Below are 21,283 nucleotides of genomic sequence, written 5' to 3' on the forward strand. Positions count from 1 at the left end.
GTTTTGTATTATTCGATTAACCGAAAAATTTTGAATTATCCAATTATTAACCGGCTAACTTAAAACCTCAAATAATTATTTGCCGAATAAACCAAATAAGGCAAAAACCTGAATAGTTGAATACCCTAATATGTAATCTTGATTACTTACCGGGGAGATAATGATTTACTTCAGAACTTCATTAAATAAAAAGATTCGAATTAACCGAATAAGGCAAAAACCTTAATAATTGAATACCCTAATATGTAATCTTCATTACTTACCGAGGAAGTAATGATTTACTGGGAAGTAATGATTTTGCTAGAATATGTTTGAACTTCATTAAAAAAAGCGCATTTCTTGCTGATTTTTAAAAGATTTTTTTTTCGTACTTTTTGCCACATAGTTTAGAGCTGTTTAGAGTTATTTTAGTTAAAATTTAATTAATATGAACAATTTTTCCTTATTGTCAAACTTTAGTGAATTTAATACGCGAAAACGAATCTAATTTTTTCTTATATTTTATTTTAAATTCCAATAATCAAATCGAGTAAAAGAATATTTGGTTGCTTTTCATATGACTGTCAGAAGTTTATATAACTTGTCAAAAGTGTTCAACAAAATAAGATGCTGCAATGTCTTCATAACATTTATGAAAATGTCACAGAGATAAAGAATATTTTAGTTTTTATATTTATATGTATGTTTACACGTATAAGAATTTATAATATTTTCATGAATATATACAAACTTACAGTCATGTGCATAATAAAAGTTAAACAAATAAAAAAATGGTCAACTGATCAATAACTGATTGAAGTCTACGATGAAAGAAAAAAAAAAAACATATATTTTTCTCAAACATTACATTTCAATATTCTCAACAAATTTTCTACACAATCAAATATACATACATATATCTATAAATTTACCATACTCTGTGTGTTTACAAATAAACATTTATCTGATGTTATAAATAAAATAAAACAATAACGGATACAAAAGTTAAAAGAAAGACAATTTTTGTTTATAAATGTCACAATGAAATGCTGCATCTTTATGGCAGTTACAGAACATAAAGTAAATAATATATAAATAAATCAAATGCATCAAATATATATACATATATTTACATATGATGAAAAATCTATTCAGTTAAAGCTTGTTTAAAATACGTACTTTAAGAACAAAACTATTAAAAATTAAAGCATAAATATATACATACATATATACAAGTTAAGTCCACATCCTTTTAACCGCCATATTGTTAAAGTCATTCGCAATATATGTGGAAAATAGTTTGTGTATACTTGTATATTCAGTAGGGTTATGACTAATAGTAATTAAAAATTCTATCAGCACGTAAATGACAATACTAAATTAAAAATAAAACGCGTTAGCAAATCATATTGCCATATGCGAATACAAAAATAAATGTCTGTCCGTCTGTGTTTTAAAATCAATTTTTGCAAGCTCCAGTTATCTTCCAAATTCAAATCTCGGATAATTTTATTATAAATGATTTAAGGAATTTTTATATTTTAAACTAGTCGGCATAAACTCATAGTACCCTTCGCTTCAACTACTTTCGAATACTTTTTATGGATAAAAAAGTATATTTGCAAAAAAAATCAAAATATGATACCCTAATGTACATAGTATCAATGTGAATTTGTACTGATAACAACAATTCAATCAAAATGACAATACAATTCATTCAAATAGACATACCAATTTACACTAAGAAAAAAATATTTTTTTCAATTTTAGTTTACTAAAATAACTAACGGAAATTTTACTATTAAATACTCATATATACTTTCAAAATAAATCTATATTAAAAAAAATATTTAGATAATACAAATTTTTGATAGTGTAAATTTACACATCCAATAATTTTATGAACATCTAGCTGTATTCGAATATCGAAAAATGTCTGACGCTCTCTAATTCTGTGGATTTCGGTATACAAAATTCATATAGAAAACAATCTTTCAAAATTTACATAGGTTCGCTAAATCGAATATAACATTCTTGCTTGTGTTGTTCATATTTGTATTCGGTTACTCCTAATGTAAGTATGTATATGTATATTTCAGTATTGATGACGGTAGTGTATTGTAAAATTTTATGTTGTGAATCAATCCAATTTTTTATGTGAGACAATAAATTTTCGTCTTTATTCACTCAATAAACTATTGCAGCAGCAATAACATCCACTGCAACAACACCAGCAGTAAAAAATGTGAATGTCTTTGTTCACACAACTTGTAAGACTTTGGTTAGGATAAAAGGTTATTTCGTATCTCAGATATTTATATTTCGTTTGTCATCGATGTTACTCAATGATTAAAGCGCACTAAACGATTTCCGTATTTTTATTATATAAAAAGTACATAGAGCTTTTAAAGAATGCTTAAAATTATAGAAATGTATAACACGTTGGCAAAATACGAGAAGATTATGTGCAGAAATTTGTTATTTTATAAAATAATTTTGATAATTAATATACTCTTCAAACTAATGTTAACTTCTCACTTATTTTCTTTTACGAACAATAGTGTCATTGGAAGCAGATACATATCATGCTCGCTTATAAATTAGTACTTAAATAAGTCATTACAAATAGGAAACTAAACAGTTTTATAATTTTATGCACATAATACGAATTTAAATCTTGTGTTTGTATTCACAACATCACAATTAATTTTGTTGTAGTAAGCATCAACTCATGCTAAAAAGCTCTTTTATAAATACAATATTTCTTGCCAGTTTTATATGAACTAGCACAGTAAGTATAAATATAAAAGTGAATATATTGCGGTGAATCCTTTTAACCAAAAGCAACCATTCAATCATATGTTTGTCTTTTAGTACATAAAAATTCTACAATATCACTATCAAATAATAAAATGACAGCAAAAACATCATCAAAATCAACAACATCATAATCGTCTTTAGAAGTATGTAAGTAATAGAGTGTGTGTTTTTAAGTTTTGTTAAAGGGAAGACCATATTTTCGTTAAATTATACGATTTCTTTCAAATCTTATGTCTTTTAAGAACTTGAATAATTTTCACACAAAAATTAATTTTTTGCTTTTCTTAAAGATACATAGTTTTATTCTAACCTTAATTTTGATTTTTTTTTCATTTTAAACTTAACAAAATCCAATAGTTTTTTAACAGGTTATTACCTGGTTATCTTAACAAATATATGTTTATTTTTTGTAATGTTGTTCATGCAATAGTGTTTGCTTTCTTTTTTATAATAAAAATTATTTTTATTTTTAAATGCATGTACCTGTCATTCATATAAGAAGTTTTTCATCATTTCCTTTTTGTAGTTGGAAAAATAAAAAGAGATTGAAATGAAATACAATAAAATAAAGTGCTGTTCATTTTATTTGAAGTATGAGTATTCTTGTAAAGGTACATAAAATTATATTGTAAAAATATTCGATATAATCAGCAAAACTCTATTTTAGTAAAAATGGCATAACTTAAAAGTTGTTTCGAGAGATATGGCTTTCAATGATTAATATAATTTTGTTATTTTTAATATAACTTTTATAAATAAATTTTTACGTTTACAAAAACAACAAGTCGACCTCACACTGTAAAAAATATTTGAAATTGTTTGATTTATGTTTTATAGCCTTAAGTTCAAACTCATTTAGTTTAAACACATTTATTTTATTATATATTTTAACAATATGAACTTATTTGACTATATGAGTATGCAATGAATCATATACAGACATAAGTATGTATGTATGTCTGAGATTGTATTATAGATATAAATGTCATTTGTGCCGCAGATGGAATTACTTTCTTTAGAAAAGAATCAATCAATATGTGCAAATGTATGCATTTCTTACTAAAAATTGTTCAATGTACATTTTCAAATACATAAGTATATAATCATGTATATACTTATAAATATATATACATAAAGGTATATATCCAAATGACACTGATAAAATGAAAACTACGTCTTGTACGTATGAATAAAAATTCCTACATTTAAAATAATTGTTTTTTGGATTTAATGTTATAAGAAATATATGATGAGATAAAATTAAGATTAAAATTAAAATATTTTATCGAAAAAAATGTAAATAAATTTTGTTTTTGTCTACATAATCTAAGTTACACAAAGCTCTTAAAGGATGTGGTTTAGCTTTCTTTTGAGTCAAAAAAAAAAAAAAACAACAAAAATGTAAATTTTTAAAAAATACCCCTATTAAGTCTGGCAACTCTTGACAGATAGATCCAAAATAGAAAAATAGACTTTTTCGTGTAATAAAGGAATGACAGATTTTCTCTATTTTAATAACTGTAGCGTGATATAATAATTACATTTATACCCTACATCACTGTAGTAAGGAAAAAATTATGCGTTTGGTCCTACACCCACCTTTAAGTATGCTAATCGGCTCAGAATCACTTTCTGAGTGGTTTTACCTATGTCCATCCGTCCGTTTATCTGTCCGCGTGTCGATGTAAACCTTGTGCGCATGCTACAGTTTGCAATTTCCCAAATAATTTAATGAAGTTTGGCACACACTGTTCTTTTGGTTCAAGAAAATGGATAAAATCTCCTAGTCCCCATCCAACCGTAGTCCTAGAATAGGGCATTTATGCTCATAATTACGTTAAATGTTCTATTACGTAAAAAATTGGGAAAACATAGTTTTTTAGAATTTTAAATTACACTACCGACTTTTTTTTATCATCAGACCTCTTTTGACACTTGCCCCCATAAAAACTAACCTTCAGAAATTGACTAGAAGGTTAAAATTCACTTATAAACACTAATAATGTGAATTCATTCTACATAAAAAACTTTGAAGTAGACATAAATTTCTATACCAACATTTATAAGGAGAGGCCCATATTTACCCCTACATCCCTCTCAGCCCTTTTTTTTTGTAAAAATATTCCGTAAAAACAAATTTAATGATTAATTTTTTTAAAATAATTGAAATTGAAAAAATAATTGAATTGAAATTGATACTTGTTTTGTTTTGAATTTATTTTTTTGTCGCATAGATGGGAAAGTAATGAACAATTTTGTTGAAAAATTAAAGAAAAAAATCTTAAGTTTGATTAACAAAATTGAAAAAAGTTTGAAACTGCTGCCTGAAGGGTTTCCCATTTATGATTATACCCCAAATACGGTTTACGCTATCTGTTTGCGTGTAGGACTAATATTTTTGATGTTATAAACATCAGCGCAAATGCACAATAAGTAAAACCAATTAAGAATGTATAGTCGGGCACGGCCGATCACTTGATATCTTTAATGTTCTTTTTTGCCTTAATTCCTAAATATTTATAATTTTTAAAAGTTTATTGACAAATACAATTTTAGTTTGATATACTTGAGTTGAATTAAATAATGCTGAAAAACTGCACTTTTGTTCAGTTATTGTCCAAAATTAAATTTTATTAAATATTGTTGTTATTACATTTTCGTTTTCGAATTTAATTTAATTAATAAATAATCAAATGAATAAATAAATAAATTAATAAATAAATATTTTATTCATTTTAATAAATAAACTTAAACTGTAAAGAAAAATTAGCACTCGCCTTTAATGATTCGGTTGAAAAAATTTCACCGAAAAAAAGGCTGCACATAAAAAAACACAATGAGTATGTCAAGTATTAAGGATCTGGTGATCAATAAATTAATTAAAGCTAAAATAAATAATATAAGCAAAATAAATGAAAACATTTAAATAAATATTTTTAAAACTAAAACTCAATAAATATGAAATAAATAAATTAATTAAATATAAAAATATTTAGGCACAAAGCAATGGTTTCATTATATTGCAAAAACTTTTTTAATAATTATACATTTTACTTATGACTTTTATAAGTTGGAAACAAAAATATTTAAAAAATATAATAAATAAAGCAATTATAAGTAATTATACTATGTATGTATAAAAACTTTTATAAAATTAAGTGGCAAATTGTTTTATAAATGCACTTATATAGTTTTACAATTATATAAATTTAATAAATAAATAAATAATTTAATAGTTTAAATAAATATGCATTAGAAAAAAATAAATACGTTTTAAAAGTAATAAATAAACATTTGAGCTTTTTTCATGTTAGCTTTTTTGATCATTACAAGCTGAAAGTAAATAAATAAATTTATAAATCCCCAATTGTTTAACATAGATTTGTTTAAATAAATAACCAACCACCTTTGTTTTGTAATAAATAAATAATTATAATAAATAATTTAATAAATAAATTAATTAATTAATATTTCAATAAATATTGTTGCTATATAAATAAATATTAATTATTAAAATATTGTTTTCATGGCAGAATTTTAAATCGCACAGAATATATTCTGTAAAAATATATATAAATCGTTTAATAAATAGTTTATTTTAGTTTCTTTTAACACTTTTTATGTTTCTTTCGTTAAATAAATAATTAATTTAATTTGTTCATAGAACTTTTACTTTTTTAATATTATAAAAAATATGTTTGTTTTAAAACGGTCATATATCATAGATATATTTCATTAATAGTTTTTTATTAATTCAACATTTGTTTATTTAAATATTGTTTTGTTTCTTTTTAATTTTGCATATTATATGGAAACACATGTTAACCTGTTTGTGCTATAAAAGGATTTTGCTTAATATTGTTATTTTAAGTTCGTAAATCATAAGATAAAAATGTGATATATATTTGTCAATAATTAATTACAATAAAAAAACAATTATAGTTTTTATTATAAGTGATTTTTAACAATTAAATGATAATAATTGTTCATTCAATGAACAATTATTCACAAATGAAAAATTCTTCACCAAGATTTATAAACAAAACAAAAAATACGACAACAATTTTTTTGAAAACTCAATCAATGATCTTAGTTTACAGGAACTAGTTTTTCTCTCCTTAAAAAAAAAAACGTTTTCAAAAAAATGACTTCTTATTAAAATTGATAACATAATAATTTATCAAAAATTTTGAAAATATTAAAATTATTTTATACAGATTATTAAATTTACAAATTTTGTACTTTTCATAGTATTAAGAATTTTGTCCTGGAAAAAATCGTTATATTGATAAATTCTTATGATTTATAAAACCTTTTTCTATAAAAATTTAGACATTGTATCTTAGAACACAATTATAGCACAAATGAATATACAAATTTGATCTATTCTAGTACTAGTACAAAATTTTTGTTTTGTTCAAAATTTAAAATATATTTCTTTAACTCTTTCATTAATTGGAATTGCTTTTAATTTTGACTAGTACCATAGTAGAACTTTAACCCCCATATTCATAAACCAATTTTTATTTTATAAACGATTTCGTATGGAAATTTTGATTTATAAACTTTTTATAAAATAAAATGCTGTTTATGAATAAGGGGGTAAGTTTATAAATAATATACAATCTTTAACCCTTTAAATAATTGATTTTCAATAAATAAATAGCAATAAATAAATAAATAAAACTTAATGCTAATATTCGCACATTTGTCAAACTTTTGGATTAAATATTAATAAATAAATAAATATTTGTATAAATTATTAAATAAATAATTAAACACTAAAAAATATATTTTTCACAAAATTATTTTAAAATAAATTTCAATAAATAAATAGTTATTAAGAAAAAAATAGTTTAATAAATTATATAGATTAAAGAAATAAATAAATAAATTAAATAAGTTAAATTAAATAAATAATTTCTTTTTGTTTTTAAAAAACGTTATTGTTAAATCATTTCATAAGCCCCTGTTTAATATTTCATACAATTTCAGCTCACATATGATATGGTTGACAGAATTGATATACCAATCTTTGTGATCTTTCTGTCTTTTTCATAATGCCCTTCTTGTAGTATTGACGTATGGAACGTGATAGTTTATCATAATTCATGGCTGGACGATTTTTGCGTTTACCCCACAATTTGGCAACTCTCACTGAATCCTCTATTTTAAAAATGCCTTTGCTGCGATCAATCCAACGTATAGCTGTGCCATTAATATGGGGTGCCGCTAAAAGTTCTTTCAGAAATTGCCATAAATGTATGTGAGATCCACCATTGCGGGTGCCAGCACGTTTAACTGGCGTTATGGTATTGATTTCATTAGTAGTATTGTTGGTATTATTATTGTTGTTGTCGCTGATATTATTATTTGTGTTATTGCTACTGTTGTTATTTATACCATTGGAATTTGTATTGATCACCTCTTCGTTAGTATTAAAGTGGCCGTTGATTTGTTGGTGTGCGTTCGTCAGAGAGTTGTTAGTGGTAGTATTGTTGTTGGTAAGAAAATCATCTTCATCTGTAATTAGTTTTTTTATTGTTTCATTTAATAATTTAAATTTGTTATAAAAGTTTATAATTACCTTCGGTATCTTCTTCCATGCTGTTATTGTATGCAAGCAATATATTGCTTGTCCACATATTATGTGTTTGTTGCATTTGATTTATAGTTGTACTTTTTGGATATTCAGGTGAACATGTTAGTTTCCATAATTCCAATTGAGCATGCAAAGTACTACCACCCTGTAATAGACAAAGGAATTAAGTGTTAAAATTTGTTTGTGCAATAATCCGAAAATTATAAATATAGTGGTGTTATTATTAAACTACCTTAAACAATTGTATTTCCAATTCACAGTAGACTGTTTTACCTTGTATGTAATATTTTTTTTATATGTTTGATTTAGAAGCGATAACAAAATAATAATGAAAGAACCAATACAACGTTATGACGCCAATTGTGAATTTTTTGTAACACATCGTAATATTCGTGTTATATTTATATATATGTATATATATATATTATATATATATATATATATATATATATATATATATATATATATATATATATATAATATATATATATATATATATATTATATAATATATATATATATATATATATAATATATATATATATATATATATATATATATATATATATATATATATATATATATATATATATAATATATATATATATATACAAAGTATGTATATTTTGAGTATTTAAGAAATTACATTACGAATTAGGGATAAATGTCCGTCTGTTTGTTAAAATCACAATAGGGACAATACGGGATAAGCTAAGCAGTTGAAACTTTGCATAAGTATTCTCTATTCTATCATTTAGTTTCATGCATATAAGGCAGCGAAACGCACTGAGCTCTCAAATGAGCTCTCTTGTACTCTTTTTTTTACACGTACGTTTGCTCACATATATATAAAAACCAACAAAATCGGTCAGACAACAATTTTGTACTTTCATTTTATATAAAATTTGTAAAAATGGCCCAAAACTTTTTTTTTTTTTTTCAAAAAATTAAAAAGGACTCTCTTTACATCGTTTCATTAAATACTGATTACCTATAATTAAAACATAATAAATTCTTTTGTTTCTCAAAACTGCTTGAATTGCTACATATATATATATTTTCATATGAAAAAAAAAAAACAAGAAAAACTTCCTCCTACACAATAAAATTCTCATAGAATAGCTAGCTCATCACAAGACACTAGAAAATTAAAACAATGAAACTATTTTAACTTGATAAAACATTAAGCAAAAAAAGAATAATCAGGTTTTAAAATTCATTAAGTCATTAAAATAAAGTAAACTTAAATAAGTTGAAACTAAAAATAATAATAATAAAAAATGCAAACAAACAAAATCATAAATTTAAAAATGATCATAAACTGTAAAAAATGCAATGCTCTGATATACAATTTTGTGTATTTTCATACAAGTACAAGTGGATTTCTGGTCTGACACAAGTTATTTTTAGTCTCGGTTACTGTTTTTTATTATAGATGTAAAACTATCATCATAATGATGATGATCATCATCATCATTATTAATGTATAGTTGAATGATCATTATTACAATTTGATCATAATGACGACTCACTTTCACCTTGCAATGTCGTTGCTGGTCGTTGCCTTACATTATATTCAATTACAATAACAAATTTATTAATATTTTTGTTGTTGTTTTGTTTGTACTTTGTTTTGTTATACTTTTGTTGTTGTTTCTAATAAGTCTAGTCTAGCCATTGGTACTTAAAGGTTTCTTTACCTGTATGTAAAAATGTTTTAAAAGTGGCCAAACAGTAACCTTCTACTTGTTTGTACTTTTTGTAATGCGTCATGCAATTTAAACACAATCACTTGCACTTTACAATAACAGATACATTCAGTTTGTAGTTTTTTGGTTTTATTGTTGTTGTTTTTTAATTTTTTTGGTTTCTTTGTTTATTGAATGAGTTTTATAGTGCTGCACTGTTGGTAGTGTTTGTGAGAATAGTGGTAAATATTTATTTAAAAACATGACAAAAGACAGTTTAAATTAACATTTAATTTTAAAAAATATCGAAAATTAAATAAAATGATTTCTAAGTTTTTTTGTGTATTTTAGGTACACGTAAGGGTAAAATTAGAAGGTATTTGCCTTCTAAAACAATAAGGGAATTATCATAACTAATAATCCTTTATACACTTTTATAAAATTTGAATATTAACATATTAATACATATTGACTATGTTTAAATATATGTCGATGTTTCAATATTTTTAATATAAGTATATACATACGTATAGGCTTTGTATATTTATTTAATTTAAAACCATAGTGCAATTCTAACTACCGTTTCTTCAAGTCGTTCATATATATTTATATGTGATATGTGTAGTATTCGTGTCTTTGCTGTCGCTTACATACAGCAGTTTCACTAAACAACCTTCACACATTCTTTTCTTTACCTTCAGCCATGACCACGGTTACTAAATTTTTGTGTTTTTTTTCTCTTTTTATTTTTGTTATAATTTTATTTTCACATTTACTTTTCTTACTTTTTCCCCAAAAATAAAAAGAAAAAAAACTACGAACATGCTCCAATAAGATGAGTTTGAAATGATGTGCTTGTTTCTTAAGTCTTTTGAATATGAGAGTAAATGAGTGAATATAAGGTTTGTGTCTTCAGTCATTCAGATAAAAATATTGAGTGAGAGTTATTTTTATAATTTTGATATTTTGTTTAGTTTGTTTTGATTTTGATATTTGTGTAAGAATAAATATTACTCATTTTACTCTGGCTGCTCTCTTTTTTCGTTTTAGTAGATATTTAAAATGAAAGCTTTTATTTACTTTCATTTTTAATACTCTTCATTTAGTTGTTTCTTTTATAATATAACATTTATTTTTAAAACATTTATAACTGTTTTAGTTATTAAATGCAGCTTTTAAGTATATTTGTGATTTTATAAAATTTTGCTTGTTTAACGACTTGAATATTTACTCATATTATTTGTAAATGACGTCAACATCAAGATGTCGTAACTTGTTATTTAAACTTTTAATATTGTTTTGGTTTTGTTATCTTTATCTCTTTTACTCTTTCTTAATATTTTGTGATCTTTTTGGGTAAATTGTCTAACATAGAGAAAAAAACGAATTTCTTTCTTGCCCTCCCATTCTAAGCCCGCGCAGCTGACATAAGCTAATGAAAAAACATGTGTAAAACGAAACAAAAACAATATCTTACATTGTTTCTAAAAGCTTAGATTGGTAACCATTAAAAGCTGGTACGACCTTGTCTTATTTAAAATTCACATTTAATTTAATCAATTTGAATCGTTTAGCATATTAAAAAGCCACAAACATACTAGTATTATGTTTCTTTAAGCATAAAAAATTAAATAATAGATTCTTGGTATTACTTACCTCTGGTATTCTTTTGACAAATTCATTTTCAGTTAGTTGCAATAACTCAGCACCATTTTCAAGAAATTTATTTTCAATATCATCAATTATTGGTAATTCGAATTGTTGTAGGGTGGATCGTAACCATGCGTGTACTTGATTTGCTGACCAAGCCGAGGGATCTAAAAAATAAATATTAAATTAAATCTAATTTAAAAATTGTATACAATGTTTTTGTTGAGTCATTTGACCATTGGAAAAACTAGTTTATAGTTAAAGGTTAAATTGGTTCATTTGTGATTATGGTTATTATGGTGAAAAAAATTATAATTGATTTTTTGTATGTTTAAAAAATTGCTGAACTATGAATCATTATTGATAATATTTTAGACATGCTACTGGTTAAGAGGTATTTAAATAAGTTATAATTATAATTTTTAAACAATCCTATAGCTTTTTGTTTTTTTTTATTTTTTTAACGATATAATAATATAATAATTTCCAGTTGATATTGGTTTAACAATTTGCAAAAAAAAAAAAGATTTTTGCAGAAAGCCTTTCCATGAGAACTAGGAATTGTCAAAATTTATTTGAATGATTTGTTTTTAATAACTAATTATAAATATTTAATATACTAGCTTTATGTATCCAGCATTTGAGTGAATTCCTAAAGCTCCAACATAAAATTGAGCAATAATAATCTATGAAAAAACAAAATTCGCTCTTTATTAATTGAATTAATGGTTCTACATGAAATTTCATAAAATTTTCTAATATGACTAAGATCCTCATAAAATGTTTGTCTCCAATGCATATCAAAATGTAAGAAAATTTCATAAATGTAGAACTATTTAATATACAATAAGTATTGGTACGTTTAATTTGAATTTCACTTACCCTGTGATATTTGCAATTTAGCACAAGTATCATCAGCATCACGTTTCGCTTGTTCTAATGCTAATGAAATAACTGGTTCGATATTATCACGAACCTCTTCTAGGCCACCAATAAACGACTCCAGAGCCAAAGGTTTCAGATTGTGTCTTTTTTGGAAAGTAGTATCTTCCAAATATTCACGCAATAATTGATGATCGGCCGATGATACTGCTGCCACGGTGGCACTACACTGTGATTTGTTCAAATCATTAAACGTTTCAACATCGGAATCGAAAGGTTCTGATTTGAAATCGAAACCACTGCTACAGCTGCTATAGCTAGACTGTGGTGTGGGTGTATCACAGTTGGATTCGGGTGGTGAAGGTGGCAATATGTGTAATTGCTCTTGCTTAATCGTTTGAGCGTCAATGGAGGGACACGGTGAGGAGGCAATATTATATAGAGAATTGCGAGATGAACTCAAAGATTCAAAACAGGCCGAGGAGGGCGATGATGAGTATTGGGTCTGGGAAAAATTGTATTCTGATTGAGCAGGGCTAGATTGCGGCGACGGATAGATTTGTACTGGGTAAGCGGGTGGTGGTGGTACAAGTTGATTTTGTTTCGTATTTAAAGGAAAATAGCTTTGATAAATTTGCTCTTGTTTAATTGTGTTGAGAGAAGGACACGAGGACCAGGTTTGTTCGATTTTTATATCGGGTACAGCAAGTGAGTTGGCTTTATCTTGTTGTATATGTTGTTGATTTGTTGTCGTTGTATCGAAATTGTAAACTGTTGTTGGTATATTATCTATAAGATTCGTTTGTGTTATATTTGTCGTTATTGTTGTTGTTTGTGTACTGTTATTATTATTATGATTGTAATCCTGAGGTAGTAGTGATAGATCAAAATTATCTGTATACGTTGCATATGGATCGTTTATAGTTCCACTAGCACTTGTTGTTGTGACTGCAAATTGTGTCGATTGATGTGTTTGTGAAAATTCGTATGAAATTTCTGGTATTTGAGGGGGTAAAGTTACCAAACAGTCACCTGTTTGAGGCATCTGAAATTGGGAGAAACAAACAAAATTATTATTAATTAAAATTCAAGATATAGATTGTTTAAATATAAAATTATTTTTTTTTTTATTTTAAAGTTCATTGATCTATTTGGTTTGAAAAAATTAACAAAAATATCATGTGGTACCAGTAACAAACAAATTTTGAACTTGTTTAACATATAGTAAGTAAGATCTATTGATAAGTAAACAAATTGAGAATAAAATCAAAAATAAATTATAATATTAATTTACAAAACAAATCCTAGTCATTTCTGTTATATTTACATATATCAAGTTTAGACATGATTTTATAATACTTGGACCATAAATTAGTTTTCTCTTTGATTTTCATTCTTTTTATGCAATGATTTTCTAATATCAAGGCATCTTTGTGGATAAATAAAAATTTATATTGTGGGATCTATTTAAAATGTTACCATTAGATTGTAGTCAAATCATTAAGGTATGAATATGCCTAAGTTATATGTATGTACATATGTATAATTTGTTTTAATAAATTTTTTAAATAAATGTTTTTAGTTTTATTAATTCGAATAAATATTTCCAATTAGTGTTTAAAATTTTTAAAATACTTAGTGTTTAAAAATTTTATTTAAGTGTTTTTTTTTCAATAAAATTTATACTATAACATATTTCTATTAAAACACATTCCATGTTTAAAGATAAGAAAGGTCTTAATCGTGCCATTTAGTAAAATTATTTTTTAGTCTGTGTACCGTTTTGAAATTAATGTGTTTTGTCGGGTCGACTTATAATTCTTAACTAATCGAGGCGTTTGAAATTTTTTGTGTGTTTGCTTTGAGATGAATATTTATTGTTCTTATCACTAATGGAAACTATTTATTTTTTTATGTTAAATAATTGTCTTGCCTTTATTTTTATTTGTAAAATAATGTATATATGTTTCGATTTTTTTCACTATTTGAAATTTGAAACACACAATATGGTTGAAAAAATATTTTAATATTTGAAAGCAAATATTTTATGAAAATATTTTTATTTAAATAATTTGTTTTTGAATTTAATTTCAGTTATATCTTGTATAGTTATTTTAAAAACATAAGAAACTCACAACAGGCGCGATAGTGGCCTATGTGCGTTTTTTCGGATTTGAAGAAACCTATTCTAAAAAAAAGAAAAATAAATAAATACAATAACTTATATATGACAATAAAGCTGCATGTTACTGATGTTTACATTGAGTATCGTTATCTAAATGCAAATAATCGTGCATGTCTCCCTTACATATATACCAATTTTGCTGATTTATATAAAGCATGTTTGACGGAATTAATGAATGTTTGGACTCAGAGAATATATGGTGTCTTTATGAAATTGTTTTCAATAGACAGACGGACATTTTGCTATTTATATATGTTTATATGAAATTACAACAAGAATGAAAAACCCATCACAAGTGTAAAAAACTTGCACTTCTTTATTATAAATATATAATTGTGTTAAAAAAACTCTTTATTAATCTAATTTAATGGCATTAAAAAACAAAACTAACTTAAACTTACCAACTTTAAACAAAACAAAAATACTGATTTAGTTAATTCGAAATATTTTATAGATTCATATAATAAAAATCATCAATTGTTTAGTGAGATCATTATGTGTGTAATACAAACAACTTTTTTTTTAATATAAATATAAACAAAAACAATATTAAAATTCACACCTTTTTATAATTGCTTTTGAAGATGTAAAGATTTAAAAAATTTTAAACACTTAAAATTATTGAGATTTTACGCTTGTATGTAGCTTAATTATTATTACTTTTTTCATTCAATTAAAATATATACAAAAATATACATATGTATGTTTTAAACATACAAAACTAAAGATAGACACAAAAATACACAAACTGAATATAGACGAACGAATAAAGCGCGAATTACATTTTTTAATCAAAACTTAAAACGTTCTTAACGATGTTAACAAGCCGTTATGCCGGTAAAAAGCCAACTAAATATAAAAAAATATTTGCTAACATTTATCAAGCTTTTACTACCAATCTAATAACCATACCGCCAAACACCCAGACAAATAACCAGTCTACAACTAAAACCTTTCCAACGAGCTTGTAGTTGAAACAATAAAAAAAACGCAAAAAACCCTAATAAAAATACAATAAACAAAATAAATTAATGACGTTTTTGAAAAAAGTAACTAACATGACGTTATAGTTCTATAGTCATTTAATTCTAACTGAGAATAAGAAGAAAAAACCCAAAAGCAAATTGATCGTGGAGAATTCATTGTTATTGTGTTTTACCTATTTCTCCCAAATCCCCTTTAGTGTCGATGGACAAAATCTGCTCTAGAGATGAGAAAAAATACAACAACGCGGGAAAGCTTTTATATTTTAAAGTTTTTGAAATGTTTTATTGTTTGAATTGCGATTTTGCAAAAAGGTTTATTACATTTTAGTGGCGCATGCTTATACATATATGTTTGTATCTATATGTTGTGTGTTTGTAAAAATGTGTGAATTTGTTGTAATTGCAGTGATTGACTGGTTTTTGTAAATTACGTTAAATGACAACTCAGATGCTTGGTAATACCATAAAATTAATGACGATTTACAATGGAGTACTCTACTAATTATTGTAAGGTATTGTGGAATTTTTAAATCATTATTTTAATATTAATTAGAAAAATGTTGATCCAAGAAGTATTTTTGTATGTGAGATATTGTTTTGTAATCTTTAAAAATGCAAAAATGTTGATCAAAGAAGTATTTTTGAATTTATGATCCTTAATGGTTTTTTAATTTTTCAAAATACTTCTAATTTATTTGTAAATATAACAACAGGAGTTTATACATCTATTTAATTAATGATTCTCAATTCCTTACCAGCAATTGAAAATCCTGACCTCAGTATAATTTTATTTTAAACTGAGGTATAAAATTTGTATTGTATCGCGTTGCCTTAGAAAAATGTGTATCTTTTCGGATTCGTTAGATAATGTAATTAATATGTATTTTTAAAAGTAACCGAATTTTTAATGCGTTTTCGTGCAACTCAAAAAAAAAAATCCAAATGGATCTTTTTGGAAAACAATTTTTATTTTGAAATATTCTTTCCACTTTATGTACAGATTTAAAGATATTGTTAGGATTCATTAGCTAATGTAACCGAATTTTTAACACGTTTTCGGGCAATTCAAAAAAAAACTCCACATAGGAATTTTTAGAAAACAATTTTTATATTAAATTATTCTTTCCACTTTATGTACAGATTTTAAGATATCTTTCGAAATTTGGGTTTAGAGACTTTAAGGGGTATATTTGACCAATTATAATACCATGCAGCAAATGTTAGCATTACATTCATAACATTGGCGATATTTATCTTTGCAAAATTAGCGGACAAATTGACAAAAATGAAAAATTTAAGGCAATAATATAAAAACAGGTATACAGCATCTTCTAAACAATCTAAATAAAGATCTAAAAGTTACGGTCCTAATGAGGTATTGGAAGTCAGAGGACATAAGTATCAAATCTTTGCATATATCTCTATGATTGTTCGTCGTACGACTTATGCTGTTATTACAACTTTTGTAAAGAATACAATTTCCTATATTATTCATTTTTTTGGCAGTGCTACTTAAAAATATCAATTAGATTAAAATTAATAAATATATTGTAATTACTATTCTTGCATAAATTATCACAAAATACTAATTTTATTCTTATTAAATCATTTATCTTAGAATTTCAACTTATTTGCACAGCACCTGTCTATGCAAAATTTCAAATATGTTTAGAAGTTGCACTTAAACTTTCAATTTTGAATTTTATTTGGTGGAATTAATCTACCAAATACGAAGACTGAAAATCGGAATGCGAAATACAGCCTACTTTATGTTTACAAGTACTTTAAATAAAAAGTTTCATAAAAATATTAACGGAAGGATGGATGAGATTGAATCGACCCATAAAAAGATTTTAGGTTGAAGAGTGCACCAAAAAGCAGGTGATAATCCATTAAACAAGGCATTATAAGAATTGGTTTAAGAAAATTTTATTTTAGCGGATTTATGATTTAAATCAATATAATTTGAAACACATGGCACTTTTTGTTGGAGCAATGAATATATGGAAATCGCTAAAACCCAAACCACTTAAGATATCGATAAATGATTTTGTACACATAAGAATAACCAATAGAGTTAGAAATTGCAACAATTAAAAAAATCGCAAATCCACATAGTATTAAAATACAAAACAGGTACGATTTATTTTTAGGAACATATAAGCATTTGTTGTAAGATAGTAATAATAGAAGATATCATCATAATAATATAAGATATCCCGTTAATTTAACACTTAGAGTAAGTAGAATTCCTACTTATCCTTTATGTTTGGCTGCTAATAAGCCAGTTCGCCACACTTACTCTACACCACCGCTTAGATGTGGTACAAATATTATTTTCTTTACAGTTTGTCTAAAAATATATATTTGTTTGTCTAAAAATATAGATTTTACCTACAAGTTAAGTCATTTTCTGGTATATTGCTGATCTTAAAATGTATTAAAAAAGTCTGTAGTTACCCTGTAATTCGAATTTAACATATAAAATCTCACATTTTGAATAAATTTAAAATTCCAAATAATGACCTCACAACAGTTTGCAGTAGTATTATTAAAAAGCGCATTAAGTACCCTCTTGCTTATCATGCCCTACTCTAAACTAACTCGTTTTATATTTGATTTTAATATAAATATATTTTAATATAAATTAAAACTTATTAATCTCTCTATATTAAAACTAAAAAACTCTCTTTAAATAAAAACATTGCTACAAACGTTTTTTGTCATTTTTTTTTTACAAAAAAGTACTTTTTATAAATGAATTTTATTAAAAAGGGTTTTTTCCCTCGTGTTCATTGTTTTACTCATATATAGTTAGTTGCCTATAATTTATACTTGTTTTATAATTAATTGTTTTATTTATAAATATTAGTAGGTATTTTTTACTATAATTGTCTATTAATAGTTTACTACTGATATGTGTATTTTTTGATGAAAATTTAAAAAAATTCTCATTTTCATTCACATTTCATGTCAAGTCATTGGTTTTTCCACAATTTAGAAAATACTTATACGTCAGTAATTAATTTTGTAATAATTTGTGCATTTTTTTAATATAATAATTTTTATTATTTATATATTTTCAATTTAGTTTTATTGACTTGATTATTGTTGTTAGGAGTGACTGAATGCAGAATGTTCTGTTCATAAAATAATTTAGTTGAATTTAAGTGCAGTTTTTTTTGTAATTAACTAAAAGCTATGTGGTTTACATTGTACACTGAGAGAAATAAATAAAAAATTTTGGTTGAATGTAAAAATAATTGTATTAATTAGAAAAAAAATAAATTTATATAAAATATATTTTTTTTACAAATTAAAGAGGCCACATAAATAAAGATTTTTTTCTACGCTAAAAAGTATTAAATTATTAATTCTTAAACTACCCATCAAAGACTTGGTAATGACTTGCATTTGTAGCCACTTACCTATTAAAATACAATTCTGATGTACTTTAATAAGGTATTATATATATGTATTATATGTAATATAATAGATCTTCCTATTGGATCTATTGCTTTATGATGCATTTTTATGTAATATATAATTAGTTAATATTTAAGATTTTTAACAAATTTTTATATTTGTACTTTCGTTTGAACTTTATCGCGTTTTAGAAACCGTAAAATATTTATTTCAAAATTTCATCAGTAAAATCTACAAACTTTACAAAAGTCTGATTTTAAATTCTCCATTAAATAAAATTAAATTAAATATTTTTGCGATTGACAATTCAGAAAACTATTCCATGATAAGATGTGCCATAAATAATTGTACCACATTTTATGGTATCATATGGCCGTCTATGAGCGATGTTATTAACTTACTTGTTTTTATTTTCTACTTTATTTGAATAAGCTATAAAAATATTTTAATTGATAACTCATCAATTAAAATATTTTAAGTGTACTGATATTATAAATTAAAAAAAAAAATTAAACTACTTACACTAATGATATGCTGCCAAAGTGTGGCTAATTTTTTAAATGCAATTTTATTGTTTTCTAATGCGATTTTTATGTATACAGTTAATTTAAAATTTTTATTTAAATATTTTATAGGCTATAAATTATTTTATCATGTCTTTAATAACATAATTTTAATGTTCATCGTAGTAACTGTAAAAAATTATGTTTTAAAATGGTACTAAATATATAAAAGGACAGAATGTTTTAACTTGATTTATACATACAAAGGTAATATAATGCTGTTTCGATAAAGGTTAAATATATTTTTGAAGACGATTCAAGATTTAATTTAAATCAATTCATAACTCTTTTTTGTGTATAATATATTTTTTTTTAAATGGAGACAAAAAACCCTTATATTAACCCGTATATTAAATAAAACTATAAATCAAAATGACGTTAAAAGTACTTTATATCTTTTAAATATAGAATAATTTGAAATTCTAAAACATGTTTTAATATAATTAATGTATTTTTCAATACCTCGTTAAAAAAAACTCTAATTATAATATATTCTATGGAGAGATCGAGCGAAAAAATACTTCCTAGTTTGTATTTTCAAAAGAAAACTCATAAGATTTTCTTAGAAATTCAACCAAGTTGTTGGACAATCAATACTACAACTAATTAGGATATTGTTTATACCAAGTTAACAGCAGCATCGTTTATCGTTATTTATATGAGCTTTTCCCATACATGCTACATAGCTAACCAAAATAATAAAGGAAAAATTATTCCATTTATTTTGTCTGGTTATAAAAATAGAATGAATAACATGTCAAGTGCAATGCTTATTTTCGTATTCATACATTTCATTATACTTAATACAGGTTTTAGTAAAGTAAAATTAAATATATTTATAGAATAGAGTTTTTTGTTTTATTGTCTAACGATCATAAATGATTTAATCAAGACAAACATAAGTGTAACGAATTACCGATACATTGTTGTACCTACAATCAAAAATGATATTGATTTTGTTATTTCGTTGGTAACACATTAAAATATTGGTAATAGATCCGGAAAAGTATATATATTCTGAGTTGTTCTTACATTCGATGTAGCCTTGTCCGTCCGTCAGTTCTCGAACTGTTAAAACAGATATGAAATTCGACATAAATAAAGTCCAATTTAGAAAATTACTTAAACGCTCCTTACGGGAGTAAAAATACGATTATAGTAAAGAAATATAACATAATCAAGTTTCTTATGATCCAAAACTTTTCTACAAAGATTTATGTGGATCAGTCCATAATTTATCATATCCCCATATAGCAATGAAATTCGATACAAGTTTCACACGATTCAAAATCTTTCTACTTCAGAAATTACTTTAACGATTATTACTGGCTTTAAAATACGAGTATAACATTAAAATTTCACATAAATCTGAGTTTACGCGAGCCAAAACCTCTCTACCAAATTTTGTATGGATCGGTTCATAATTGACCCTACCTCCATACAAAGTCTCGTTCAAAGAATTACTTTATCGCTTATTACTGGCTTAAAAATACGAGTATAGCG

At 24.7% G+C, this 21,283-nt stretch overlaps 1 protein-coding gene and 1 long non-coding RNA gene across 5 annotated transcripts in view; one reads left to right on the plus strand and one right to left on the minus strand.

Annotated features, from left to right (window-relative positions):
- Positions 1 to 5,247: 5,247 nt before the first annotated feature.
- Positions 5,248 to 21,283, minus strand: part of LOC111675765 (DNA-binding protein D-ETS-4) — a 49,024-nt gene continuing 32,988 nt past the window's right edge. For 3 of the 4 annotated variants that reach the window (XM_046948760.1, XM_046948761.1, XM_046948762.1), the window contains exons 3-6: positions 12,621 to 13,665; positions 11,745 to 11,905; positions 8,387 to 8,546; positions 5,248 to 8,322 (exon numbers count right to left, since the gene is read on the minus strand). In XM_046948760.1, coding sequence (XP_046804716.1) covers positions 7,796 to 8,322; positions 8,387 to 8,546; positions 11,745 to 11,905; positions 12,621 to 13,665 — 1,893 coding nt within the window. In that variant the 3' untranslated portion in view covers positions 5,248 to 7,795. Of the gene's footprint in view, positions 8,323 to 8,386; positions 8,547 to 11,744; positions 11,906 to 12,620; positions 13,666 to 15,206; positions 15,308 to 21,283 lie in introns of those variants that run through there. The other variant, XM_046948763.1, reaches the window with a different exon arrangement.
- On the plus strand, positions 15,895 to 18,179 carry LOC124419413. Its single transcript, XR_006940566.1, has 4 exons — positions 15,895 to 16,141; positions 16,198 to 16,303; positions 17,410 to 17,672; positions 17,730 to 18,179. It is a non-coding gene; the product is annotated as an uncharacterized LOC124419413 (long non-coding RNA).

The sequence above is a fragment of the Lucilia cuprina genome, chromosome 4, assembly GCF_022045245.1.
Source record: "Lucilia cuprina isolate Lc7/37 chromosome 4, ASM2204524v1, whole genome shotgun sequence".
In the NCBI taxonomy this organism is placed as follows: domain Eukaryota; kingdom Metazoa; phylum Arthropoda; class Insecta; order Diptera; family Calliphoridae; genus Lucilia; species Lucilia cuprina.